Below are 27,671 nucleotides of genomic sequence, written 5' to 3'. Positions count from 1 at the left end.
AAAGCAAAAAATGTGTGATAATAATTCAACTTTTTCCAAGTGAAAAGGCCTTTCACTTCCAAGACACAGAGGCAGGAAGAAATATTAACTTATTTGAGATGTCAGTTTAAACAACCTACGACATCAAAAAGCAATGTACAGCCCTTAACAAAATTCCCCTCGAACCAATGCTGAAACCACTGGTCGACAAAGCAATTGTTTGCTTCAACTTAATTTCAAAAATTTTAAATGTTGCCAGGCATGGTGGCTCACACCTGTAATCTCAGCACTTTGAGAGGCTGAGGTGGATAGATCACCTGAGGTCAGAAGTTTGAGACCAGCCTGGCCAAGATGGTGAAACCCTGTCTCCACTAAAAATGCAAAAATTAGCCAGGCGTGGTCGTGCCTGTAATCCCAGCTACTCAGGAGGCTGAGGCAGGAGAATCGCTTGAACCTGGGAGGCAGAGGTTGCAGTGAGCGGAGATCATGCCACTGCACTCCAGCCTGGGTGACAGAGTAAGACTCCATCTCAAAACAAAAACAACAAAAACAAACCAAAAAAACAAGTTAATTAGAATGCATGGCCAATGTTATGTTCCCCAGCTCTGTTGGTTTTCATATTTTTTTCCACAAACCAAATAAAAATGAAAGCAAAGCTTAAAGCTAAAAAGCATACCCATTTAGACAATCTGGAAATATATACTCATTGTTGAAATAACACTGTGAGAGTTTGTGCATATTTCTTTGGTCGTTTTCGTCATCTGAATCTATGGCTGACTGGCTCCCACTCTGCTATTTTAAAAATAAAATGTCCTTTCTTCTATCGTTTCTATGGTTTTGTCACCAACCTGTATTTGCTGGAATAAGGTAGTAAAAAACATAAAGTCTGAACTCCCCATCAGCTCTGCTAACTTATTACTAGTTTTCACACACACTGAGTTTAATGAATCTGTGTTTTGGAACAAAGCAGTTACCTTAGGAACTTGAGAGATGTTTCCGGCCGGGTGCGGTGGCTCACCCCTATAATCCCAGCACTTTGGGAGGCCGAGGTGGGTGGATCACAAGGTCAGGAGATCGAGACCATCTTGGCCAACATGGTGAAAGCTCGTCGCTACTAAAAATACAAAAATTAGCTGAGCATGGTGGCACGCACTTGTAATCCCAGCTACTTGGGAGGCTGAGGCAGGGGAATTGCTTGAACCCGGGAGGCGGAGGTTGCAGTGAGCCTAGATTGTGCCACTGTACTCCAGCCTGGTGACACAGTGAGACTCCAGCTCAGAAAAAAAAAAAAAAAAATCTAGAGAGATGTTTCCTTGTAAAACCACCCCATTCTAAAAAGCAGGTGGGTTACATCTGCTTCCCTGTAAAGAGAACTCTTTCTAGTGTTAGCTCCTCTGTTCATAGATAAAAAATGCTGCACACCTAAAATGTTAGTTTAAATTTATTAATAGCATCTACATAAAATCTTAGCTATTTCACACAACACTACCCAGTATCATATTTGAAATAATTTGAGCAAATAGTAAAAAGACATATCCCAAAGACAACAACACTGGCAGACTAAAGAAAAGCAGAAACCATGAACTAAGAAGGTAAAATGCTTTTGAACCTCTAAGCAACTCCTGCTATTACAGAAACATCTGTTTTCGTCCATTGGGTTTTATCGGTTTTTATCACTGGCTTTGTGTTTTGCCTAAATTAGCAAATATAGCAAGTCTGTTTATGCCTCAGTTAACCTGTAGACTTAACCTCACTAAAAATAATAACACATTAGGAAAAACTATCAGAAAAAACAATAGCCACACCTCCACCCCAACACAAAGGCACAGATAAAGAGGGACTGGACACAAATCCATACCACAGACTTGATTTGGGTTACTAACTTGATTTTGTAACCCAAATCCTTTTTGTTTTTGAGACAGAGTCTTACTCTGTCGCCCGGGCTGGAAGTACCCTGATGCAATCTCAGCTCATTGCAACCTCCGCCTTCCGGGTTCAAGCAATTATCCTGCCTCAGCCTCCCAAGTGGCTGGGACTACAGGCGCATTCCACCACGGCCGGCTAACTTTTGTATTTTTAGTAGAGATGAGGTTTCACCATGTTGGTCAGGCTGGTTTTGAACTCCTGACCACAGGTGATCCACCCACCTTGGCCTCCCAAAGTGCTGGGATTACAGGCATGAGCCACCAAGCCTGGCTGCAACCCAGAGCTTGATTTTTGACCTTGATTTGACCCACAGATTGGGGAATGAGAAGTGACTACAGAGTTGGAGGCTTGGAGGGAGAGAGGGTTTCTCATGTGAGCGGGGCATGGAGAAACAGTAGTCAAAATCCTGATTTTGACCAAGATTTTTTCCAAATCTTGATTTTTGACCTTGATTTGTAAACCAAATCAGTTTTGTTTTGTTTTGTTCTGTTTCCTGCTTTTTTGTTTTTTGTTGTTTGAGACGGAGTCTCGCTCTGTCGCTCAGGCTGGAGTGCAGTGACGTAATCTTGGCTCACTGCAACCTCCACCTCCTGGGTTCAAGCGATTCTCCTGCTTCAGCCTTCCAAGTAGCTGGGACAACAGGTGCCCGCCACCACGCCCAGCTAATTTTTGTATTTTAGGAGAGACAGAGTTTCACCATGTTGGCCAGGCTGGTCTCGAACTGCTGACCTCAAGCAATCCACCTGCCTCAGCCTCCCAAAGTGCTAGGATTATAGGCGTGAGACACCATGCCTGGCCAAATCAGTTTCATATAGCAAATTGTGAAAGCTGGTCACTGGATCACCTGAGTTTGAATTATTTTGAATATTGATGACCCAACGTGCAGATCCAGGAGACAGAGCCAGGACCCAAGATTTTCAATCCTTCAAAGGAGCCCAGGATTGTCAAGAATTTGGGCAAGTTTCCTCTGGTTAAATAACAAAATGCATGTCTCAGCATTCAAAGTGAAGCAGAGGAAAAGCACTTATTATTCAATTACTTTAGGCAATTGAGTCAAGCCAGAGATAGACACGATCCAAAAACTCTTGGGAAAGATGTTCCATCTTTTATATGGAATGCTGGACCTATCCCAAAGTTCTCCAGGGATACCCTGAAGAGTTGTAGCACATTCAAGAAAGTATACACATTTCTTCAATAAACAGACCCAGAGATAGCTGTCCACCTGGAGCAGATTCTGGTCAGCCCATGAGCAGCTCTTACTCACACAGATACTAAGCCAATCAGAAGTGATAAAATCCTTCCAATATTTCTAATCACCCAGGAATGAATTGGTCAATGGGGAACTTTTCCTGCCCTCATCTGCCTGCCCCAGGGCTCATGGTTCATCTTGTCCATGAGTTTCTACATGCAACTATGAGCTAAAAAAAAACAAACCGACCCAGGCACGGTGGCTTACACCTGTGAGCACTTTGGGATGCCGAGGCAGGCAGATGACTTGAGGTCAAGAGTTCGAGACCAGCCTGGCCAGCATGGAGAAACTTCATCTCTACTGAAAATACAAAAATTAGTTGGGTGTGGTGGCGCACGCCTGTAGTCCCAGCTACTTGGGAGACTGAGGCAGGAGAATTGCTTGAACCCGGGAGGTGGAGGTTGCAGTGAGTTGAGATTGTATCACTGCACTCCAGCCTGGGCGACAGAGTAAGACTCTGTCTCAAAAACAGAAACAAAAACAAACAAACAAAAAACCCATATACACAGATTAAAAAGGAGAAGTCCTAATCACTCATAGTAAATCAATAGATTACCGCCCCCGTTAGAAGCTCTGCATCTCAGGACCAAACAACCACAAGCCATATATGGAGACAGCATTTAGTAGTTCACACATTGTGATTTAGGAAGCAACCACTTCTCTGATTCTAAAATAATTCACTCTAGGGAAAGTGGCTGCCCTGAAACATTGCCTTCCCACCATATTTAGTTCAAGAAGTCACTCAGGGATGAGGAAAATGAAGGATATGTGCATGACTGAAGGATTAAGTGGCAGAAACAGCATTTTATTTTTATTTTTATTTTTGAGACACAGTCTCGCTCTGTTGCCCAGGCTGGAGTGCAGTGGCGCAATCTTGGCTCACTGCAACCTCCACCTCTTGGGTTCACCATGTTGGCCAGGCTGGTCTCGAACTCCTGACCTCAAATGATTCACCTGCCTTGGCCTCCCAAAGTGCTGGGATTACAGGGGTGAGCCACTGCACTCAGCCACTAGCTTCTAATAATGATAATTCTACTCTCTACTTCTATGAGCTTAACTTTTTTGTAGCTCCCACTTATGAGTGAAAACATGGGGTATTTATCTTTCCATGCCTGACTTCACTGAAGATAATGTCTTCCAAGTTCATCTGCGTTGTTGCAAATGGCAGATTTCATTTTTTATGGCCGAATAGTATTCCTTGATGGATAGATATCATATTTTCTTTATCTAGTCATGTGTTAATGAACATCTTAGCTATTATGAAGAGTGTTGCAATAAACTTGGGCGTGCAGATATCTCTTGCATAGACAGGCTTTCTTTTAAAAATGTATACAGTAGTAAGATTACGGAATCATATGGCAGTTCTACTTTGAGTTTTTTGAGTAAGTGCCATACAGTTTTCCATCCTGGCTGTATTCATTTACATTCCCACCAACAGTATATGAGTTTCCGTTTGTCCCAATCCTCACCAGCGTTTTTCACTTTTTGTCTCTTTGATAATAGCGAATCTAACTAGGGTGAGTTGGCCATGAGTCTGTCTTTTCTGGGGGAAATTTGTTTCAGATCCTTTGATTTTTTTTTTTTTTTTTTCTGAGACAGAGTCTCACTCTGTCGCCGCCCAGGCCTGGCACCATCTTGGCTCACTGCAACCTCTGCCTCCCGGGTTCAAGTGATTCTCCTGCCTCAGCCTCTCAAGTAGCTGCGATTACAGGCGCCCACCACCACACCCAGCTAAGGGTTTTGCCATGTTGGCCAGGCTGGTCTGGAACTCCTGACCTCAGGTGATCCACCTGCCTCAGCCTCCCAAAGTGCTGGGATTGCAGGTGTGAGCCACCGTGCCCAGCCCTTTTGGTAATTTTTAAATTGGATTACTGTTTCTTACTCTTGAGTTGTTTGAGAACCTTGTAATTTTAGAGATTCATCCCCTGTCAAATGAGTAATTATTGTCCCCAAATATTTGTAAATATTTTCTCCTATTCTACAGCTTGTCTCTCCACTCGGTTGATTGTTTCCTTTGCTGAGCAGAAGCTTTTCTGGTTTAATATAGACCCATTTATCTATTTTTGTCTGTGGTACCTGTGCTTTCGAGTTGTTGCCCACAAAATCGTGGCCTAGACCAAGGTCCTGAAGCATTTCCTCTTCTTTTAGCTTTAGTCATCTCATCGTTTGGGGTCTTATATTTCAGTCTTTAATTCATGTGGAGTTTGTTTTTGTATATGGTGAGGGATGGGGGCTAGTTGTATTCTTCTGAGTACAGTATCCGTTTTTTCTAGCACGATTTATTCAATAGAGGGTTCTTTCCCCTGTGTACTTCCCTGCTGCTTTTGTCAAAAGTCAGTTGGGTGTAAATCCATGTTTTTTTTTCCTGGGATGTGTATTCTGTTCTGTGTCTTCCTACATTAAAAATCACATTATAGGCCAGGCACAGTGGCTCATGCCTGTAATCCCAGCACTTTGGGAAGCCAAGGTGAGTGGATCACCCGAGGCCAGGAGTTCGAGACCAGCCTGACCAACATGGTGAAAATCCATCTCTATTAAAAAATACAAAAAATTAGCCAGATGTGGTGGCGGGTGCCTGTAATCCCAGCTACTCAGGAGGCTGAGGCAGGAGAATCACTTGAACCCAGGAGGCAGAGGTTTCAGTGAGCTGAGATTGTACCACTGCACCCCAGCCTGGGTGACAGAGCGAGACTCTGTCTCAAAAAAAAAAAATCAAATTCTATTTGTGAGAAAGGAATCGTGGTGTATTGGCTCTGACACCTGCCTTATACCTTTGCATCTGGATGTTCTTTTTGCTCTTGGCTTCACTGTGGGTGTCTGATAAATTGTACAGACAAAATTAAGTTTACAAACTGTCTGAAACTTTGTGTTTCTTCCCCTGAGGAATTCCCCTGAGGAATACCAACTCTTCATATGCAGGGAAGTGGAAGTACAGAAATTCAATTATCCCTCTTCTCTCAGCCGATGAACAGTTAGAGGCTGGAAACGCAGGTTCAATTGAAAGTTAGAAGCTGCTGCCCTGGAAATGTACACACTATCGCTGAGCGGGGACCTTTTCATGCAGCACATTGACAGTTCACTGTGTGGACACGTGCACACACACCCACACACACAGGGGCGCGTACACACACACACACACAATTGATTTCCTCTCTAAAGTGGCAAGAAGAAGCTGCCTGGCTGCAAGCCCTGCTGGCATGGGTCATGCCATCTACAAAACTGTTCGCTTGCTCCCCACTTTTGCTCGAAAACCTTTCACAGACTGCAGATTCAAGGGAAAGCCATGCCAGCCACCCCGCTATCTGCTGGGAGACCCTGAGGTGGGCTCTTCTCTTTGCCGTCAGTAGGAAGAGGGTCTCCTCCCTCCCACCTGTGTCATCCTGGGGGAAGAGCTGTCTCTGGAATGGAAACACCGGGTAGAAGGGTGCAGAGGAGAGATTGCATCCCCACTTTAGTGCTTGACGAACTCCTTTTTCCCCGACCCACACAGCCCTCTGATATCATGGTACATTTTCCTGGCATCCTTCCTCAGCTGCAAATCCATCCTAGACCATAGCAGGGGAGGCTATTTTTACCTGGGTCAGGTCATATCTTCTCCTTTGTTCCTGTTTCTGAAGGTCAGGAATGCCTTCCCCTCGGGAGCCAGGCTCTCAGACAAAGGCTCTCCAACCCTGAAGCTCTTTCTGCCTCCCAGAACCGTGGAGCATTGGTGCTGCGGTCACTGCATGCAGGCATATAATTTTCCCTCAGTAGTGCGTCACTGCAGGCAAGCGAAGACTTCTACCAGGCATCGTGGAACGGTTCCTGCTCACCGGTGTTAGGGGCCACAGGTAGCGGAGACAAAAATTAGGGTATGAAAGGCCCGAATTGTGTATTTGCTGGGAAACTGGGTGGTCCCTGTTCTTCCATGTCATGGATTCCTGGTGCAAGCCCTATGCCCCTGTCCAACACCCCCAGCTCCCTCCCTCCCTTAAAGAGAGTATTCAGGATGCCCAGCTAGGGAGGAACCACCTCCTTTCCCAAGAATTTGGGCTCCTTCGGCCTTCTGTGCTGTGCCCTGACCTGTTCGTGTCTCCACCAGACATCAGCCCTAAACACAGCTCACACTTCAGGAAAAAATGTGTGTGCACCCACGTGCCACAACGCCTGTCTCTCCATTCCCCAGGGCTAAGCCCCAAAGAGTAAGAGACAAACGTGGGGTGGAGGAAGGCGTCTGTGTGCATCGCCCCTTTATCACAGGACTGTGAGTCTCACACCAAGGCGTCTGCCTCACCCCTTCATCACAGAACCCAGTCTCCCCCTTCCCCTTATGTAAGCTGTGACTCTGGGCAAGGGTGTGTGCTTTTTTCCCGCCTGGGCCCATCCTGCTTGGTGTCAGCAATGAGTTAGTTCCAACTTGAAACCCCCTTCCCTGTACAAGAGACAGAGAGAGAGAGAGAGAGAGAGGGAGAGAGAAGGGGCAACTTCTCTCCATGAGCACCTTCATTCTTTGATGAGAATATCGCAGCTCACCCATACCGGGTTGCAGGGTGAGAGTGAGGGAAAGAGGAAAGAAAGGGGACTCCCAAAGAAGGGGTGAGATGCAAGACCTGGACGAGAGAGACATCCACCGCTGCGCTGGAGAGAGGGGGCCGGCAAAATCAGAGAGGTGGGAGAGGTGATGGAAAGGCGCGCAGTGGGGGACGCCTGCTCTCCCCCCACCCTCCCCATCTGCAAAGGGAGGCCCCCCGCCCAGTGCCGCAGCCTCTCCCCGCGCGCTCGCCCCCGCGCCTCCCTCCCGCGCCCCCGCGCCCCCCGCCGCCAGTGGACGGCTGCGCGCTGCTGCCCGCGGGGCTGGCGTTTCCACCTGTCACCGCGCCGCCTCCGCCCCAAGTTTTCGGGGGACTTGCCCGGCGCGCCGCCTTCCTCCGGCTCTCCCCCATGGCCGCCGCCCCCTCCTCCCGGCCACCCCCCGGGCCCCCCGGGTCCCCCGCCCAGCCCAGCGGCCACCGGGCCCGGTGAGCGCCAGCAGCTGGGGGGACCCGGGCGGTGGGAGCCCCGCGCGCAGCCGCCTGCATCCGAGCGCGCCGGCCTCCGAGCAGCCACCACTGCCACCACCGCCGCCGCCGAGCAGCCACCCAGGCAGCGTCCGTCCCGGGCACGGAGCATTGCGGATGCGGCGCGGGGCTGGCGCGGGGCTCCGGGCGCGCTCGGGGGTCGTGAGCGCCGCGCCCCGCGCCCCCGCGCGCCCCCCGCCCTCCCGCGCGCCCCGCTGGGGCCATGCAGTCTCTCATCTCGCCGGTGACCAAGGCGATCCTGGTGGCCCTCTTCATCTTCGCCATCCTCCTCATCCTCTACGTGATCCTCTGGTACATCTGCCGCGATGTGGACTGTGACCACGGCATCTGAGCGCCGCGGACCCCCGGGGTCGCCACGCGGGGGGCGCCCCCAGCGCCAGGGCCATGGGGACTGAGCCGTCCCGCGGTGCCCCCCAGCTCGACGCCCGCGCCCCCTACTCCGGGCCCCACCGCGCGCCCTGCACCTCCACCGCCTCCTGGCCTTGACCTTCAGGGACGCACCGGGGAGAGCGGGTGAGTGCGCTCGTGCGGGCGCTTTGGGGGGCCACGGTTGGGGAGCCCCAACTTCGGGGAGGGCGCGGAATCTGAACGCGGGACTGAATCCGAGGATTCACGGAGCCCAGGGCTCCCCCATGGGGCACGGGAAGCGGCAGATGCGTGTGCAGAGAGGTGGGCGCAGGCCCCCCCGTGCCCCCTCCAGGTCCGTCCCACCCACCCCCTGGGCGCCTTGGGTCCGAGGAGCATAGGCGCTCCCGCCTGTGGCCGCCACCGATGCAGCAGAACGCGGGCTCTCGGGTGGGTCCGCTGCGCTATGGCACACCAGGCGCTATCGGGTCCCCAGCCCTCTGCTCCGGCGGTGGGGACCCCGCACTCAAGTCTCCTATAACCTCCATGGACAAACACGGAGAGCGCGAGGCTAGGAACCGAGTGAGCGTTATCCACGGCCAAGGGACACCTCTAGGGAGCAATGGGAAACAAAATTTCAACCAGGTCGGAAGGCGGTTTGCCTTTCTCACGCTGCCAAGCGCCCCCAGGGAAGCCGAAGCCTTGGGGGTGGGGGGAGTAGGTGTCCTCCAAAGTCCTCTGGCCCCTGCTCCAGAAGGGAGAGGGACAGATGTGACAAGGATGAGGCTTTGCCCTACACCAAGTGTGCCGGGCAAGTTTGGGAAGGTGAAGCAATCTGTGACTTAAATAAATATCTTCTTAGCCACAAAAATGCCTCCCTTTGAATATTTCTCTGGGAAAAAAAAAAAAAAACTGTGAGGAAAAACACCCAGTTTAAATAGACTGCCAATTTATGCGTGGGCATGGCTTCCTTTGGTAATCAGGGCAGACAGAAGCTGTTTGGGGGCTCACTTCTGATCAGACGGAGCTGGGCTTGGTGTTATTTATGTTCGTTCATTCCTCTCTGATTAACAGTTTCCAGCCACTTAAGGGTTAAGGAAACTAAAAATCCTAGGACTTTTTTTTTTTTTTTGGTCCCAGGATAATCTATAGATTGCTTGTCCCGGGAATCTTTGGAAATCCAGTGGGACTGCAAATGTCTGATTTGGGATGGTTAGGGTGTGAGTGTGAATGTGACTGTGTGTGTGTCTGTTTTCCACACACTGTAGTTGACACAGTGAGTGGTACTGCAGCACCTAACTCATGTCCACAGATGCCAGTGTCTGCAAAGGGTTGGCGGGGTTGGGGCAGGGAGGCATTAGGGGGAAGAGACACCACTTTCAGGATAACAGATATGATTTGAGAAAATGAAAACATTTTCAAAGTCCCCCCACATTCTCCATTAAAATACATTCTCATGGGACTCTGTGGCTGGGTACGTGTATTACATCTCCCAAGATGCCAAGTTTGTCTCTGGAATTTGTTGCCTCTCCTCAGCCTGACCCCCCAACTCCCAGGTCACATACCCAAATGTACGATTTTTACAGCTCAGTCCGAAAAGACTCTCTGACGCCAGAACGGACCAATATTTTTGAAGTACTGCGTGTGCTCCAGGTATTAAATTAACTGAAAAGAAACAGAGTAGAAGCTTGATTATGAAAATCCAAAATGGGACGCTTTGCAAATTATTCCCGGCACAGAGGAAAAGGCTACTGGAGCTTCACGCAAGCACATCCCACCCAGGGGATCCAAAATTATGCCAAGCACAAACCCAACGGGCTAGTTGAATAGAAAAAGGAAGATTTAATCCAAGAAGCCTGTTTCTCAGGTGAGGGTTTGGGAAGAAACAGGATTGTGGAGTCAGTCACTAGTGGGGCTTGTCTGGGAACGATATGAAAATACAGTTGCAGCTGAAACTAGATGTGAGCCACTAACCAAGCTCACCCTAAACATGATAGCTGAAGTCCTGTTCACATCTGATGATTCCTTAGAGCTTGTACATTCTCAGCCTCTCTCGGATTATTTTTCTTATACAAAATTTCCATATTCCAATCGAGCACTGTTTATTCAATTTCCCAGAGAATGCCTTCTCATAAATTAGAAACTAGCCATCTACATATTGATTCTATGAACGATTGCATTAAAATTCCTACTTAATAGTCTCTACCATGTCTGCTGAAAGGCTCATCACCAAATGAGAACAAAACGCAGGGATTCAGAATTCAAATGGTAGGGCGCTCACAAAGTCACAAAGTGAACAGCTAATTAATGCTCTTGGAAAAGAACTCTCATCCCCATCACAGATAGTCTCCTTCCCCCAGAGAGACAAGGCTAGAACCAGAAAGAAACCTTTAGACAAAAGGAAATCGCAGTAACTCGTGTCTGTGTAGCCTCCTGTGTGATCTACAAAAGACCTTCCCGTGTGGTGTTCCTCCAAATCTACGCCACTGTCCTGGGAAGATGCCAGGTTGGTGCTAACATCCCTGTTTCAGGTACACAAACCAAGGCAGGTAGAAGTGCTTCTTGCCCAAGGTCATGCAGTGAGTCAGTGCAGAGTTGTCACTGGAAGTGACATAGACTCCCACTTGGAGCTTTTGGCTAGAGATTGGGGGGCATTTCTTTCTACAAGTGTGACTCTTCTCTGTGGTCCTGTTTTATGTCCATCAGTGCACACTGACATCCATCAGTTCTCCAAGGGAGTCCTTAGATCATGGTGACCATTTGGGTATTTCTTTTCTTTCTTTTTTTCTTTTCTTTCTTTTTTTTTTTTCTGAGATGGAGTCTTGCTCCCTCACCCAGGCTGGAGTGCAGTGGCGCAGTCTCGGCTCACTGCAACCTCTACCTCCCAGGTTCAAGCGATTCTCCTGCCTCAGCCTCCTGAGTAGCTGGGATTACCCGCACATGCCACCATGCCTGGCTCATTTTTGTATTTTTAGTAGAGATGGGGTTTCACCCATGTTGGCCAGGCTGGTCTCAAACTCCTAACCTCGTGATCCTCCCACCTCAGCCTCCCAAAGTGCTGGGATGACAGGTGTGAGCCACTGCTCCTGGCCTGTTTGGGTATTTCACACCTAAAGAAGATATGAGTATTCAAACAGCAGCATGATCACTCAGGATGCTTTCCTGGAACCTAGAAAGATAAGCCCTGACTGGAAAAAAGGACAATCTCAGTGAAGCTGGGAAGAGCATGATGAGACAGAAACCTCTGCACTATTATCGTAATTTTCTATGGACAACCCACACATGCAAGGGTGGCTATGATTACTGTCAAAAGACCTATGGTTTCCTCTAAATAACAATTACACCTAATAGTTGCTGAGTGTTTTACTAAACACCAGATCTGGAGTGAAAATAATATTATATACATTGTATTTTACCCTCCTGACAGCAACATGAATATAATTAGTATCCCAATTACACAGAATAGAAAAATAAGATTGGAAAAAAACAGGTTATGTAACTTCCCCAAGAATAAAAGAAAAAACTCAATCATCAGTAACCAAGCTTTTACCAACGGACCTGTGGCACACATGTGTGTTTATGGGGGGGGTGTCTGTGTAAAATCTCACATCCATTGCAGTGATATTACACAAAAGTTTTAAATTATATTTCTACTTGCAACTCTAGGGTTTAAAATTAATCATTCTCTTTAAAGTTTTTAAAAAATTGATTACAGAATAACTGCTAATTATCTATTTCTACACACTGCTCACACAGGTTTCCATTTTTAAAACTTTTTATGTTTTTTTTTTTTTTTTTTAAGACAGAGTCTGGCTCTGTCACCCAGGCTGGAGTGCAATGGTGCAATCTTGGCTCTCTGCAACTTCCATCTTCTGGGCTCAAGCAATTCTCATGCCTCAGCCTCCCGAGTAGCTCGGACTACAGGCCTGAGCCACCATGCCCAGCTAATTTTTGGACTTTTTAGTTGAGGCAGCATTTCATCATGTTGGCCAGGCTGGTTTCGAACTCCTGACCTCAAGTGATCCACCCACCTCGGCCTCCCAAAGTGCTGGGATTACAGGTGTGAGCCACCGCGTCCAGCCAATATATTTTATGTGTTCCAAACTGTAAAGATTTTTATGAGTCTTAAAAAAAAAAAATGAACCTTAAAGCGAAGCTGCTGAAAAAGTGGCCCTAAATGCATTTTTCTTGGGATCCCATATAGTGTGAAGACCCTCCTAAAATCTCCCTTATATGGTTTTGGCAGCTTCCAAACTTAAGGGGAAGGTCCCCCAAGGGGCAGAGAGGGCCTCCTGGAAACCTCAGCTTCTGTGCAAGAAGAGTTGAGGGAAGAGGGTAAATTCGATCTGTAATGAAGCTTGAGATGTAGCAAGACAAAACATCTAGACACCATAATGAGGGACAGTTGGTGGCAGTGACGAGAGGGGGATGTGGTCAACTAGATGAGAGAGAATTTTCTCAAGCTGATCATTAAGGACAGGGTGGGCACAGTGGCTCATGACTGTAATCCCAGCACTTTGGGAGGCCGAGGCGGGCAGATCACCTGAGGTTAGGAGTTCCAGACCAGCCTGGCCAACATGGTGAAACCCCGTCTCTACTGAAATACAAAAATCAGCCAGGCATGGTGGCGCATATCTGTAATCCCAGCTACTCAGGAAGCTGAGGCAGAAAAATCGCGTGAACCCTGGAGGTGGGGGTTGCAGTGAGCCGAGATGGCGCCACTGCACCCCAGCCTGGGCGACAGAGTGAGACTCCATCTCAAAAAAAAAGAAAGAAAGAAAAAAAAAAAAGAACAGGCTGCCTCAGAAGTGGTCAGAGGTGTTTGTTTGCCTCGTGTGTACTTCCCCAAGGGAAGTGTAGCGGGGAGGAGAGACGAATACGCAAGTGTTTGGGTCATAGGACTTCACACTCGATAAGAATATTTACATACCTTCCAAATTTATATCACTGAAAAAAAAAAGATTATTTAGCAGAAGTAAATATTTTGGAATTCAAGATAAGTGACATGGGGGAAAAAGAATTGGGTTGAAAATCTCACTCTAGGCTGGGCGTGGTGACACATGCCTGTAATCCCAGCACTTTGGGAGGCCAATGTGGGTGGATCACCTGAGGTCAGGAGTTCGAGACCAGCCTGGCCACCATGGCGAAACCCTGTCTCTACTAAAAATACAAAATTTGCCGGACATGGTGACACATGCCTGTAGTCCCAGCTACTTGGGAGGCTGAGGCAGGAGAATTACTTGAACCTGGGAGGCAGAGGTTGCAGTGAGCCAAGATCGCGCCATTGTACTCCAGCCTGGGTGACAGAGTAGGACTCTGTCTCAAAAAAAAAAAAAAGGAAAAAAAACAAGGTTCTTTAGCAGAAGTAAACATTTTGGAATTCAAGATAAGTGACCTGTGGGAAAAAGAATTGAGTTGAAAATCTCACTGTTGTTTTCAAAGCTGTTCTCAGTTAATGAAGATGGAGCCTGAGGATGTGGCTCAGGTTATTGAGACACTCCTTAACCATTCTTCTCCTCCTTCAACCTAAAATTAAGATCCTTTTATATCTCCTCTTCTCAGGCTCTGTTCCACAGATGTTCATATTGGAACTTGCCTGCATTGCAGATGTCTGTAAAAAAAAAGTGGGGAGAGCGGAGAGGCAGGCTGAAAGATAATAGAGAATTCCAAGGTGCCGACAGAGAAGGAAAGACCAGCCTGGGTCTTACATATTAGCTCTGTGATACTCCGAGCTCCACAGTATCAAGCTAAATCCCACTTAGAAAGTGAAGTAGGAAATAGATGTAGATTTGGAGCTAGGAGGGGCAGTGCCGCGGCCTGACTCAGAGAGCTGGATCCTTTCAGGATGTAAGATACACGAAACGGAGGACTCCTAAGAGGAAGAGGAGGCTGCGTTCACTTTCACGCACTTCCCAAGGCAGCGTGTCAGGCCGGGAAGCTGTACAGTGGGAAGAAGAATCTGTAACAGCGCCTCAAAGCAGGAAAACAACACCGTACCATAAGCCAAACCCCTGCTGTGCTTTCTGAGTAATGCCATTTCTAAAAAGATCATGTTTCCACGAGTTATTTTTTCCCCTCTGCCGATTTGGTCTAGCAACATGTAAAGTGTAAATTCAAGGGAAACATGAGTGAAATAGAAAGGGTGACTTTGGAGGTACCTACAGTCGATGCAGTGCTGTGATGGGGCGTGCTGACCTAGAGGGGGATATTCCCCCATCGGAGAAAGGTCCCAGGGCCCTGCTGCTGTCTCACAAACCTGAGAGCTTCCTTTCCGAAACTATCCCCAGAGGCAGGATCTTTCAAGAAATGTTGTCCTTGGTCCTTGTCTTGCATCCTTAGCTAGGGAGCCTTCCAGGCAGAGGCTAGGATTTTTGGAAATACCTAAGCCTCCTTCAGCGCCAAGTCTGGGGGATAACTTTAGAAGCCAATTTAATCAATATGGCTTTTAGCTCAAAATAGCGCCAGTGTAAGGTAAGGTCTAGACAGGCGCTTGGAGGCAATTCTGAAACAGTTCCAAAAATAGTTTGAAGCAAACTGGGCCCTTTGAATGAGTAGCCGGCCTTCTGGAGGAAAGGGATCAAACTCACTCGTGTGCAAAACCTCAGGTGCAATTTGTGTTGTAATCTCTCCTCGGTCACCTCCTAACTAGGATTTTTCGGGTGGGGGAGCAAGATGTATGCATTTATTGAACACCTACTGTGGGTTTATGACAATTTTACGCTTTTATTATGAAACCTTGGGATAGGCTGTTATGTTTTCCTCTGGGGAAGGTGAAGACTGTCTGTAATTATGCGCTCAAAAACCTGTCCATGGTCGGGCGCGGTGTCTCACACCTGCAATCCCAGCACTTCGGGAGGCCCAGGCTGGAGGATCACTTGAGGTCAGGAGTTTGAGACCAGCTTGGCCAACATGGCGAAACCCCGTCTCTACCAAGAATACAAAAATTAGCCAGGTGTGGTAGTGCACACCTGTAATCCAAGCTACTTGGGAGGCTAAGGTGGGAGAATTGCTTGAACCCAGGAGGCAGAAGTTGCAATGAGCCAAGACTGTGCCACTGCACTCCAGCCTGGGCGACAGAGTGGAACCCTGTCTCAAAATAAATAAATAGTAAATAAATAACTGTCCACTAGGGATCTCAAGGCCAGGTTGCCAGCGGTCAGCAGTGGCTATTTTTCATGTCATTGTACTATCTCTTACCATCTGACCAGACTCATCCTTCCATTTCATCCGCTTACCCCCTGTCTCTGAGTCATCAGATGACTAAGCATACCTATGGGTTGGTACTGTTGGCATGAATGCAGTGATTCAGGTTGTAAGTGAGCCCACCACACAGAAGGCTCACGGAAAGATCCTCAGGGAAAATGGACAGACATCATTAGTGAAAGAGAAAAGCAAAGTATCCCCAAAGCCTACCCATTAATGATGGTCTGAACACAAGGCATTGCTGCATTACTCTTCATTGCTCCCTAATTCCCATGTCTGTGAAGTGTGACTGTAATTACGATGAAAGCTAAGTGAATTAAATATGATTTTCTTTTTTTTTTTTTTTTTGGAGACGGAGTCTTGCTCTGTTGCCCAGGCTGGATGTGGCGAGATCTCGGCTCACTGTAACCTCCACCTCCCGGGTTCAAGCGATGCTCCTGCCTCAGCCTCCTGAGTAGCTGGGACTATAGGCACCCACCACCACACCCAGCTAATTTTTGTATTTTTAGTAGAGATGGGGTTTCACTGTTTTGGCCAGGCTGGTCTCGAAATCCTGACCTCAGGTGATCCGCCTGCCTTGGCCTCCCAAAGTGCTGGGATTACAGGCATGAGCCACTGCTCCCAGCCAATTTTATTTAGTATCTCGTCTTTTAGCATGACACCAATGGACAAGTCTAACGGGAATTACAATAACATGGAAATTGGATCTTTCCTACCGTCAGCAAAAATGTCAAGACCACAAAAGACAAAACAAACAAACAAAAAACTATCTAAATGAATAAAATAGTAGAGGCAAACCGAAATATGAGAATAAAGGCATCTAAAAAAGATGCTTAAGAAAAAAACTTTGAGGAGGCCAAGGCAGGCGGGATCACTTGAATTTCAGGAGTTCGAGGCCAGCCTGGCCAACACGGTGAAACCCTGTCTCTACTAAAAAAAAAAAAAAAAAAAAAATTAGCTGGATGTGGTGGCAGGAAACTGTACTCCCAGCTACTCAGGAGACTGAGGCAGGAGAATCACTTGAACACAGGAGGTGGAGGTTGCAGTGAGCTGAGATCTGGTTCAAGCAATTCTCCTGCCTCAGCCTCTTGAGTAGCTGGGACTACAGGTGATTCTCTCACCTCAGCCTCCTGAGGAGCTGGGACTACAGGCATGTAACACCACGCCAGGCTAATTTTTGTATTTTTTTGTAGACATGGGGTTTTGCCATGTTGCCCAGGCTGTTCTCAAACTCCTGGGCTCAACTGAGCCTCCTGCTTCAGCCTCCCAAAGTGCTGAGATTACAGGTGTGAGCCACCCTAACCACTGCAAACATCATTTCTTTTTCTTTTTCTTTTTTTATTTTTAATTTATTTTATTTTATTTTATTTTTTGAGACAGGAGCTCACTCTGTTGCCCAGGCTGGAGTGCAATAGCACAATCTCGGCTCACTGCAACCTCTGCCTCCCGGGTTCAAGTGATTCTCCTGCCTCAGCCTCCCGAGTAGCTAGGATTACAGGCATGTGCCACTGCACCTGGCTTAATTTTGTATTTTTAGTAGAGACGGGGTTTTGCCATGTTGGCCAGGCTGGTCTCAAACTCCTGACCTTAGGTGACCCACCCGCCTTGGCCTTCAAGTGCTGGGATTACAGGCCTGAGCCATCCTGCCCAGTGCAAACATCATTTCAATATCCCCTTGCATCCTGCAAGGGTTCTCCATCTGGGGACAGATGGTGGGGCAGTAAACCTTCAGAAGTGCAGAGAGACAATGGGTGCTTTCCTCAGGGGCAGGGGAGATGAATTCAACCAAGAACACAACTCTTGAGGAGGAAGACAACTGCAACGTTGGAACCACCAACCACAAGTGGCTATTGAGTATGGTTTCATTCAAGGCTTGAATATTTATTTTTATTGAGCTATATTGATTTAAACATAAACAGCCACAGGTGGCTGGTGGCTATTCTATTGGATAGCACAACTAGAATTGTAATATATGTGCTGTTTGATTCATTCATTGTATTAGTTTGCTAAGGCTGCCATAACAAAGGACCACAAACTTGGAAGCTTAAACAAGGGACATTGATTCTCCCGGAGGCCTGGAGGCTGGAGGTCTGAGATCCAGGTGTCGGCAGGGTTGGCTCCTCCTAAGGCCTCTCTCCTGGGCTTCTAGACACCATCTTCTCCCTGTGTACTCACAGGGTCATCCCTCTGTGTGTATCTGTGTCCTCGTCTCCTCTTCTTATAAGGGCACCAGTCCTATTGGATCAGGCCCTACCCTAATGACATAATTTTCACATAATTACCTCTTCGAAGGCCTTATCTCCAAACACCATCACAATGAGGGCTAAGGTTTCAACACAGGCATTTCGAAGAGACACAATTTAGCCTGAAACACTCATTTAACAAACCTTTCCTGGCTCTTATGTACCAGCAGTTATAATACTGGACAAACCTGGTTCCTGCTCTCTGAGTGTAAATTCCCAGCTGGGGAGATGGCAAGGTTATTTGATAATTGTGGTACATTTTGGTCCAAGATATAACAGAAGTCCGGGCCACGTGCCATAAAACACCTGGCAGACAGATCTCAGAGTCTCTGTGCTACAGGAACATGGAGGAAGAACCCAGGTGGGCTTGGGAGGAGATGTTTAAGGCATCGTGATGCTTGGTGTAGCCCTGAAGGTCAAGATACAGTTATCCAGATAACGCTAAGGCGAAGATTCATTTCAGGTAGAGGAAGCCACAGCACGTGAGATCATGCATGCACACATACATATGTGCGCGCACACACACACACACACACACACACACATAATTCCATGCCCAAAGGCAGCAAATTCTGCAGCCCAATTTGTATTCCAGAGCCTGCTGTTGACCAGGTTTGAGATATGTCCTGAGACCAAATCATGCCTCAGTGTCTTTTTTTTTTTTTTTAGATGGAGTCTCGCTCTGTCGCCAGGCTGAAGTGCAGTGGCGCGATCTCGGCTCACTGCAACCTCCGCCTCCCAGGTTCAGGTGATTCTCCTGCCTCAGCCTCCCGAGTAGCTGGGACTACAGGTGCACGCCGCCACACATAGTTAATTTTTGTATTTTTAGTAGAGATGAGGTTTCACTATGTTGGCCAGGATGGTCTTGATCTTTTGACCTCATGATCCACCTGCCTCAGCCTCCCAAAGTGTGGAGATTACAGGCGTGAGCCACCACCCCTGGCCAGCTTAGTGCCTTTTTAAATGGGCTTCCCTCCCTCCCTCTGCAAATGCTCTATGTCTTTGAATCCCAACCTCAGTCTCTGTGTCTGGGGAACCCACCTTATGACAACACCTTATCCACACATAAGTTTGGCAGGTAAGTAACATGATCATCCCTCGATAGACATGCTGCCTTAGGCCCAAGTCACCTGGCCAAGGTCCACCACTCATTGAGCACCATGATTCTCCATGTTGGACCTCTGCCTCAAGGATTCATGAATAAACAGAGAAAGGGGCTGATAAAGGTTCTTGTATACTAAAATCGCACATCTGGAAACTGACTCTGAAAGCGGTGCCATACCTGGAACATAATTAGTGCAGGTCAAAAGCAAACCCATCATCCTGCGTGTTGTTGCCTCTGGCCCTTCTTCCTGCTCCCTGGAGCCATGTTGGCATTCAACAAGACAGCATGAGTGGATATGTTTACACCTCTTGCAGTATTTTCGGGTTTTCCTGGGGCCTCCCGGAATCTCTGTGTCTGAAAGCAAGCCAGGGATGCTTTTGTGAAGGTGGCAACCCCAACTCTAAGGCCAGCCGAAAGAGTACTCTCTGTGCCTCTCAAGTTACCCCAGCTTCTTGGCCATCTGACTCAGCCCTGTTGGGCGTCAGTCTCGTGGAAAGACACAGTAACGGGTGGAGACCTACCCATTCTTTTTGTTTGTTTGCTTGTTCTTTGTTTTGAGATGGAATCTAGCTCTGTTGCCCAGGCTGGAGTGCAGTGGCGTGATCTCAGCTTACTGCAACCTCCGCCTCCCGGGTTCAAGCAATTCTCCTGCCTCAGCCTACCGAGTAGCTGGGACTACAGGTGCATGCCACCACGCCCAGCTAATTTTTGTATTTTTAGTAGAGACGGGGTTTCACCCTGTTGGCCAGGCTGGTCTCGAACTGCTGACCTCAAGTGATCCATCTGCCTCAGCCTCCCAAAGTGCTGGGATTACAGACGTGAGCCACCTCGGCCAGCCCCCACCCATCCTTAAAGATAAGATTTATAGAGTTACAGCTGGGGAAAAGACAGACAGGAATTAGCTTCCTTGCAAAAGCTGAATTGGATGCGGCTGGTTCCTGGGGCTAGCAAATGTGAACATCATGATAATTTGTGGGGATCAACCCATTCTCTTACCAACAGCAGCGATTCAGGAGGTGGTAGATGGCGTTCCCAGCTGAACGTTTGAGATACTCAAGTGAAGGAAAGCCCTTTTCAGTAGGCTTTGAATTCTTTGAGAAGGTATCAAGGAATTCCCTATACCCCCAAGCTTCGTCCCAAGTGCTCAGAATAAATAACTAGTCACTTCCAAGTTGCTCCAACTGATTTGCCTGGAGCAAGGACGGGTCCCTGGGGCACTGGATCTTCCTTGACCCAGACGTTTGGGTCATCCTAATTGGGAAGAGTCTTCATGCCACTGTGAAAGGTGGAGGGACTGGAGTTCAAAGGGGTGAGAGGTGGAGTAGCAGCCTGCCCTGCCTGGTGTCCCTGGAGATCATGGGGCTTTTGGGGGCCTCTGGGGAACACAGCTATGTGGCTACAGCCCCACCTAGTACTCCACTGTGGTACCCGGAGCCCTGTTTCTGTATTTTCCTTGGATGCCCCAGGTTTTCAGGGTCTGGAACAACTCTACCCATCAGAAATAAAATATAGGCTGGGCACGGTGTCTCACACCTGTAATCCCAGCACTTTGGGAGGCCAAGGTGGGTGGATCACTTGGGGTCAGGAGTTCGAGACCAGCCTGGCCAACACGGTGAAACCCCCTACTCTACTTAAAATACAAAAATCGGCCAGGCGTGGTGGCGGGCGCCTGTAATCCCAGCTACTCAGGAGGCTGAGGCAGGAGAATTGCTTGAACCCAGGAGTCAGAGGTTGCAGTGAGCCAAGATGGCGCCATTGCACTCCAGCCTGGGCGACAGAGTGAGACTCGGTCTGAAAAAAAAAAAAAAAAGGAATACAATATGATCCACATAAGCAATTGAAAACTCTTTGTTAAACACATTAACAAAGGAGTAAAATGAAAATGGTGAAATCAATTTTAATAATATGTTTAATCACTATATTGAAACAGTCTCCTTTTAACGGGTATATATATTTATATTTACATAAATACATGAATTTATATTTCATGTATGTTTTTAAATTTATTAAATTTGTACAAATTTTATTAAAAATGTATGCAAATATGGTATTTAATAATAAATATGGTATTTAATGACACTAAATAGTGTCATTTTAACATGTATGCGTATTTCTATATTTACATAAATATATAAATTTACAGTTTATGTATTTTTAAAATCAAATATATACAAATTTTATTAAAATATATTTTCATATATTTAATCACTATATCAAATAGTCTCATTTCAACATGTATATATTTATATTTACATAAACAAATTTATAGCTTATGTATATTTTTCAGTTTATTAAATTTGTACAAATTTTATTACAATATATTTATATATAAGATATTTATTTTATCACTATATAAAATAGTCTCATTTCAAAATGTATATTTATATAAATATATAAATTTATATTTTATTTATTTTTTAAATGTAAAATATGTACACATTTTATTAAGATATATTTCTGGCCAGGCATGGTGATTTATGCCTGTAATCCCAGCACTTTGGGAGGCCAAGGTGGGCAGATCACCTGAGGTCGGGAGTTTGCGGCCAGCCTGACCAACATGGAGAAACCCCATCTGTACTAAAAATACAATTAGCCGAGAGTGGTGGCGCATGCTTGTAATCCCAGCTACTTGGGAGGCTGAGGCAGGAGAATCGCTTGAACCCGGGAGGCAGAGGTTGCAGTGGGCCGAGATCACGCCGCTGCACTCCAGCCTGGGCAACAAGAGTGAAACTCAGTGTCCAAAAGAAAAAAAAACGATATATTTCTATATAAACATATATTTATAAATGTCATAAATGAATATATTTTATAAGTATATAAAATAATTGTATACATATACACATAATTTATTTCAAATTTATATTTTAAAAATATATGTGTGAATATATTTAGAATTGTATATATAGGTATAATTATTTAGAATTGTGTATATAGTTATTTAGAATATATTTATAATTTTATATATATAGTTATTTAGAATAGATTTAGAATTGTATATGTAGTTATTTAGAATAGATTTAGAGTTGTATATATCGTTATTTAGAATTATTTAGAATAGATTTAGAGTTGTATATGTAGTTATTTAGAATTATTTAGAATAGTATATGTAGTTATTTAGAGTAGATTTAGAATAGTATATATAGCTATTTAGAATATATTAGAATTGCATGTATAGTTATAAGTGAGATAGCGCACATTCTTTTTTCACACCAAGTCTTCAAATCCAGTGTCTATTGTACACTTACAGCACAGCTCAATTCAAATGAACTGACATCCTTTGGGTGTTTGTCCCTCCCGAATCTCCCGTTAAAATAGCATCCCCAGTGTTGGAGGTGAGGCCTGGCAGGAGGTGTTTTGGTCACAGGAACAGATTCCTCATGAATGACTTGGTGCCATCCTCATGGTAATGTGTGAGTTCTCACAGTATCAGTTCATGCAAGAGCTGATTGTTAAAAAGAGCCTCGCTCCTCCTCCTCTCTCTCTTGCTCCCTCTTTCATCATGTGACACTCTGGTTCCCCTTGCCTTCCTCCATGAGTAAAAGCTTTCTGAGGCCTCACCAGAAGCTGAGCAGATGCCAACACCATGCTTGCTTCTTATACAGTTTGCAGAACGGTAAGCCTAATACACCCCTTTTCTTTAATAAGTCACCCAGCCTGGGGTATTCCTTTATAGCAATACAAAATGGACTAAGAGACCACATCCAAATGCCATCTGTGGCTGGTGCCCCCAGTCTGGATAGCACAAGTCTCATTTTGTCTTCCAGCTAACCCTATGCTGTTTTTATGGAATTTCTCTCCCCTGGCCCTGAAGAAAACATCTCTTCCCTCCCTGGCTCTTCTCTCATCTTCACTCTCAACCATCTGGTAGTTTTCTACATATGGTATTTAGCCAGAACTAGCCCTGATGGAGGGGCCTCCCCGCACACAGCCCGAGCAAATTCACACAGGACTAAAGTCTGTTTCTTTATTGGGTCATTGTCTTTCTGGGTAGACTGACAGTGAGTGGGGATTCAGAATTTCTGTCAAGCTCCAGACAGGTCTTCTCAGGCTCCAGCACCCCAGATGCTTGTGTCTTGACTTCCATTTGGTTCTACTATATGCAGAATAAAAGTAATCTATAAATGGAAAAATGCCGCCAGGCACAATGGCTTAGGCCTGTAATCCCAGCACTTTGGGAGGCCAAGGCGGGCGGCTCATGAGGTCAGGAGATCGAGACCATCCTGGCTAACATGATGAAACCCCGTCTCTACTAAAAATACAAAAAATTAGCCAGGCGTGGTGGTGGGCACCTGTAGTCCCAGCTACTCGGGAGGCTGAGGCAGGAGAATCACTTAAACCCGGGAGGTGGAGGTTGCAGTGAGCCGAGATCACACCACTGCACTCCAGCCAGGGCAACGGAGCGAGATTCCATCTCAAAAAAAAAAAGGAAAAATTCTAGTTATGCAGGTACTTGTTAGGGTCTCCTGCCCACCCCCCACCCCGCACCCTTTGTAATCTAAACTCTTCTGTTTACTGGACTTCACTACTTTCCTCCTGATGTCCTCTTTCTGTCCCAGGATCTCATCCAGAACCCACATTACATTGAGTCATGTCTCCTCTTGGCTGTGACAGTTTCTCAGACTTGCCTTGTTTTTCATGACCTCGAAGCAAGGTCTTGTACGTGATTCTTGTATGGGTTTATTTATTAAAAAGATATTTATTTGGCTCACGGTTCTGCAGACTGTTCAAGAGTCAAATACAAGACCTTACTTCAAGGTCATCCAAAGCAAGGCCTGCAGACCATACAAGGGCCCCTTGCCACAAATGGCACTTGGATGTGGCTTGTGTATTAGTCCATTTTGTATTGCTATAGAGGAGTAACTGAGCTGAGTGATTTATAAAGAAAAGAGGTTTATTTGGCTCACGGTGCTGCAGACTATACGAGAAACATTGTCTTGAGGACAACGGGTCAGGTATTTTGTCAAGCGGTCCCTCTGTCGGGATTTGTCTGCAACTTTTCTTGTGGTGAGACTAGGGTGGTTGGCTTTGGGGAGGATGACAGCAGAGATGAAGAGTCATATCAAGGTACATACTGTCAGCCTGACCTACCATTGTTGACATTGGCCTTGATCACGTCTGAGGCGGTGTTTGTCAGATTTCTCCACTGAAAAGTTATTGATCTCCCTGACCATGCTCTTTGAAAGGAAGTCTCTACATGCAACCCACACTTAAAGGAGTGGGGAGTTATGTTTCACCTTTTTGAGAATAAAACATCTACATCAATTATTTGGATGGGACTCTTCTGCCTAGGGGATTTGTATCTCCTCCTTCATTTATGTTTTTATTCAATAATTGATTGCTTTGGGTTACCATCTAATATTATTTTATTTTATTGCCCAAATTGTTCCAGCTTTGAGCACCAGGAGCTCTTTCATGTTGGCTTTTGCTTATCTTTCACACCCCCATTTTTTTGTGTATTTGAGCATTTTCTTATTTTCTTGTACTACAAGATGGTCCAGGCATATCTGTATCACCCAAGCTCCATTCTTAGAATTAACCATTATTCCAGAGAGCCCTGGTTCTTTTTTTTTGAACATGATACTAGGAACCAAAGTGCTGGGTGAAATGACTTCTCAGTAGTATTAAAGAGATGTACTGGCTGGATGCCGTGGCTCATGCCTGTCAGCACAGCACTTTGGGAGGCTAAGGTAGAAGGATTACTTGAGTCCAAGAGTTCAAGACCAGCCTGGGAAACTTAATGAGACAAAAAAAAAAAATTAAAAATTATCTGCTTGGTGGCACACACTTGTAGCATTAACTACTCAGGAGACTGAGATAAAAGAATTGCTTAAGCCCAGGCGTTTAAGATGACAGTCAGCTATGGTTGCACCACTGTGCTCCAGCCTAAGCAACAGAGCCAGGCCCCATCTCTAAAAAAAATTAAAAAGTGCAAGGGTTTGAGATTACAGTCAGCTGTGATTGCATCTCTGCACTCCAGCTTGGGTAACAGAGCCAGACCCTGTCTCTAAAGAGAGCAGGAGGCGGCGGTTGGGGGTAACCCTTCATCAGATCACCATTGATTTTTTTTTTCTTACTCTTTTTTTTTCCTTCTGTTTGCATCTGCTTAGGGCCCTTAAAGTGATGGAGTGGCTGTGGAGTCTTCAGTTTGCCTGCATGCCAGGTGCAAGCCAGGGAGGTGTAAGAGCATCCCCCTCATAAGCTACCAATAGGCCAGGACTCCAGTGTGGAGGGATGGATCTCTGAAGGTCACTGCTTGGCCCTTCTCTGAAGACCGTCCACCAGCATGTCAGCCCAGCTGCACTGCAGGAGTGAAGGGTGAGATGACTGTCAATAAGGATAAAGGCCATCTTCCCCGCCCGTCACTCATTCTGCCAAGCCATCACTGGGCAACCAGGACTCATGGGCAGTGTCACCTCTGGGGCCATGCTGGCATCTGTAACCTCCATTCCATCCTTGTGGTCCCATCCAGCCATCTCTGCCCCCTTGCCTGGCCCATTCTGTTGTGAAGTTTTCGTCTGCCTTGCTCTTGTGCAGAGTCGGAATTCACAGGGGTTCCCATGCCCAAGGGAAGCCCAGTGGAACTATTTACTCTTATTACTGGCTAGAGACGTCCAGAGGACAAATCAGCTTCAGATTATACTGTCGTTAGAGTAGGTGCAACTGGGGGGCCTTGCTCTACTTAACTCTCCAATGCAATCCATGCTGCCAGCTTCATACAGACTCCATCCAGTGCAAGTGGCTTCCTTCTGTGTGCAGAGCAAATGCTCCAGGGAAGAGACACAAAGGATTCCCCATCATCATTGTTGCCAAGTGACCCCAAATATTCCTATCCTGTCTGTTGTAAAAAGGAAAAATCATGTCTTGGAAGAACAGCATCGCCCTACAGATACAGACTAGACACTTTGCACATGAAACAAGAGTCCCAAAAATTTCTAGAAGCAAATCTCGCATTCGTGACCACCAGACCTACGGGATGTGTAAGGCACATTCTCAATCTTATCACTTGTGAGAGTTGCATTGCCTAGTCCAGCAGCCGCGAAGGACTCTCTGCTGTTTTTCCTCTGCTTCATTTAACACATGAGAGTGAAGAGATGAAGATCGAGGCGGGCCCTGCACCAGGGGACATGTATATCTCTCTGAATGTCCTTGACAGACAGCAGCAGCCCAGCGATGCCCAGCCCCCATCCTGTCTGTATGCACCCTGGTGAGCATTTTCTACAGTCTCCTAAACGCTCCCATTATTCTGTTTTGCAGGTGTGATATGTGGCACCTCAGTGTTGTCATAGCTTCTGCCTCCTCCATGTGGAGAGAGGGCATAAAGACAGAGCTGAGATATTATGGCTATTCCAGAAAATAAAATATTTTTTGAAACCACATGGCTCAGGTATAGCTCTTTGTGTCATTGTGAAAATAGAACCCTAGCCCGTATACCATTAGCTTGGCAGCACTTGGATAACAGACAGAGTATTCACTGGCCCTGCAGAGGAGCATGGGTGGACACGAATTTATCAGCTGATGTTGGCACAGTTTGCTGTTGGTCATTATTATTATTATTATTATACGGAGTCTCACTCTGTCATCCAGGCTGGAGTACAGTGGCATGATCTCAGCTCACCACAACCTCCGCCTCCCGGGTTCAAGCAATTCTCCTGCCTCAGCCTCCCAAGTAGCTGGGATTACAGGTGGCCGCCACCATGCCTGGCTAATTTTTTGTATTTTTAGTAGAGATAGGGTTTCACCATGTTGGTCAGACTGGTCTCGAACTCCTGACCTCAGGTGATCTGCCTGCCTCGGCCTCCCAAAGTGCTGGGATGACAGGAGTGAGCCACTGCGCCCGGCCTCTTGGTGCATTCTATAGAATGAGATGCCTCTCACGTGGTGTCCGTAGCTATGGGAAGGGATGCTTTCTATTAAAACAACAACAACAAAAAGCGGCTGGCAAAGCTCGCATGATGATTTTAACAATCGAGCTATTCTATAGTCATTTTCCTAAAGGAGGTCTGGGTTCTCTGTGTCTCGGAAAAACTCAGGAAGGCTCCTCACCCTCTGCACAGGGGAACACAGCACTCCACCCTCGCTGGTCTCAGCTTTCACTGGGCAGGCGCTCAACGTGCCAGTCAGACCACTAGGCAGAAAAGCCTGCTGTAAGATTCACACAAGTACCTCACCTACCCCAGAACAGGGTCAAAAGCTAAGAGACAAAGTTTGAAAAGGCATATTTCATAAGTACAATTTTAATTGTATTTATGATTTAAAAACAACATGTTTTTCTTTTTCTTTTTTTTTTTGAGTCAGAGTCTCGCACTGTCGCCCAGGCTGGAGTGCAGTGGCCTGATCTCGGCTCACTGCAACCTCCACCTCCTTGGGTTCAGGGGATTCTCTTGCCTCAGCCTCCTGAGTAGCTGGGATTACAGGCTTACACCACCATACCTGTCTAATTTTGTATTTTTTTTTTTTTTTTTTAGTAGAGACGGGGTTTCAGCATGTTGGCCAGGTTGGTCTCGAACTCCTGACCTCAGGTAATCTGCCCACCTCGGCCTCCCAAAGTGCTGGGATGACAGGCG

General features: G+C 46.6%; 1 protein-coding gene across 2 annotated transcripts; it reads left to right on the top strand.

Annotated features, from left to right (window-relative positions):
• The first annotated feature begins 5,767 nt into the window (after nt 1-5,767).
• LOC129025123 (proline-rich protein HaeIII subfamily 1-like) lies at nt 5,768-26,481 on the top strand. 2 transcript variants are annotated; one of them, XM_054472681.2, is made up of 2 exons: nt 5,768-8,724; nt 25,215-26,481. In XM_054472681.2, exon 1 carries the CDS (start codon nt 7,815-7,817, stop codon nt 8,436-8,438), a length of 624 nt encoding a protein of 207 aa, XP_054328656.1. In that variant the 5' UTR covers nt 5,768-7,814; the 3' UTR covers nt 8,439-8,724; nt 25,215-26,481. The 2 variants fall into 2 exon arrangements, with proteins under 2 accessions (XP_054328656.1, XP_063516805.1); XM_063660735.1 differs by lacking the exon at nt 25,215-26,481 and adding an exon at nt 18,672-18,722.
• Nucleotides 26,482-27,671: the final 1,190 nt, after the last annotated feature.

This window comes from Pongo pygmaeus, chromosome X (assembly GCF_028885625.2).
Source record: "Pongo pygmaeus isolate AG05252 chromosome X, NHGRI_mPonPyg2-v2.0_pri, whole genome shotgun sequence".
In the NCBI taxonomy this organism is placed as follows: domain Eukaryota; kingdom Metazoa; phylum Chordata; class Mammalia; order Primates; family Hominidae; genus Pongo; species Pongo pygmaeus.
This window is presented reverse-complemented; position numbering and strand designations above follow the sequence as displayed.

What these genes read in the sequence shown, in the direction of transcription:
- LOC129025123 (XM_054472681.2), top strand. Translation starts at nt 7,815, where the DNA reads ATGGAAAGGCGCGCAGTGGGGGACGCCTGCTCTCCCCCCACCCTCCCC.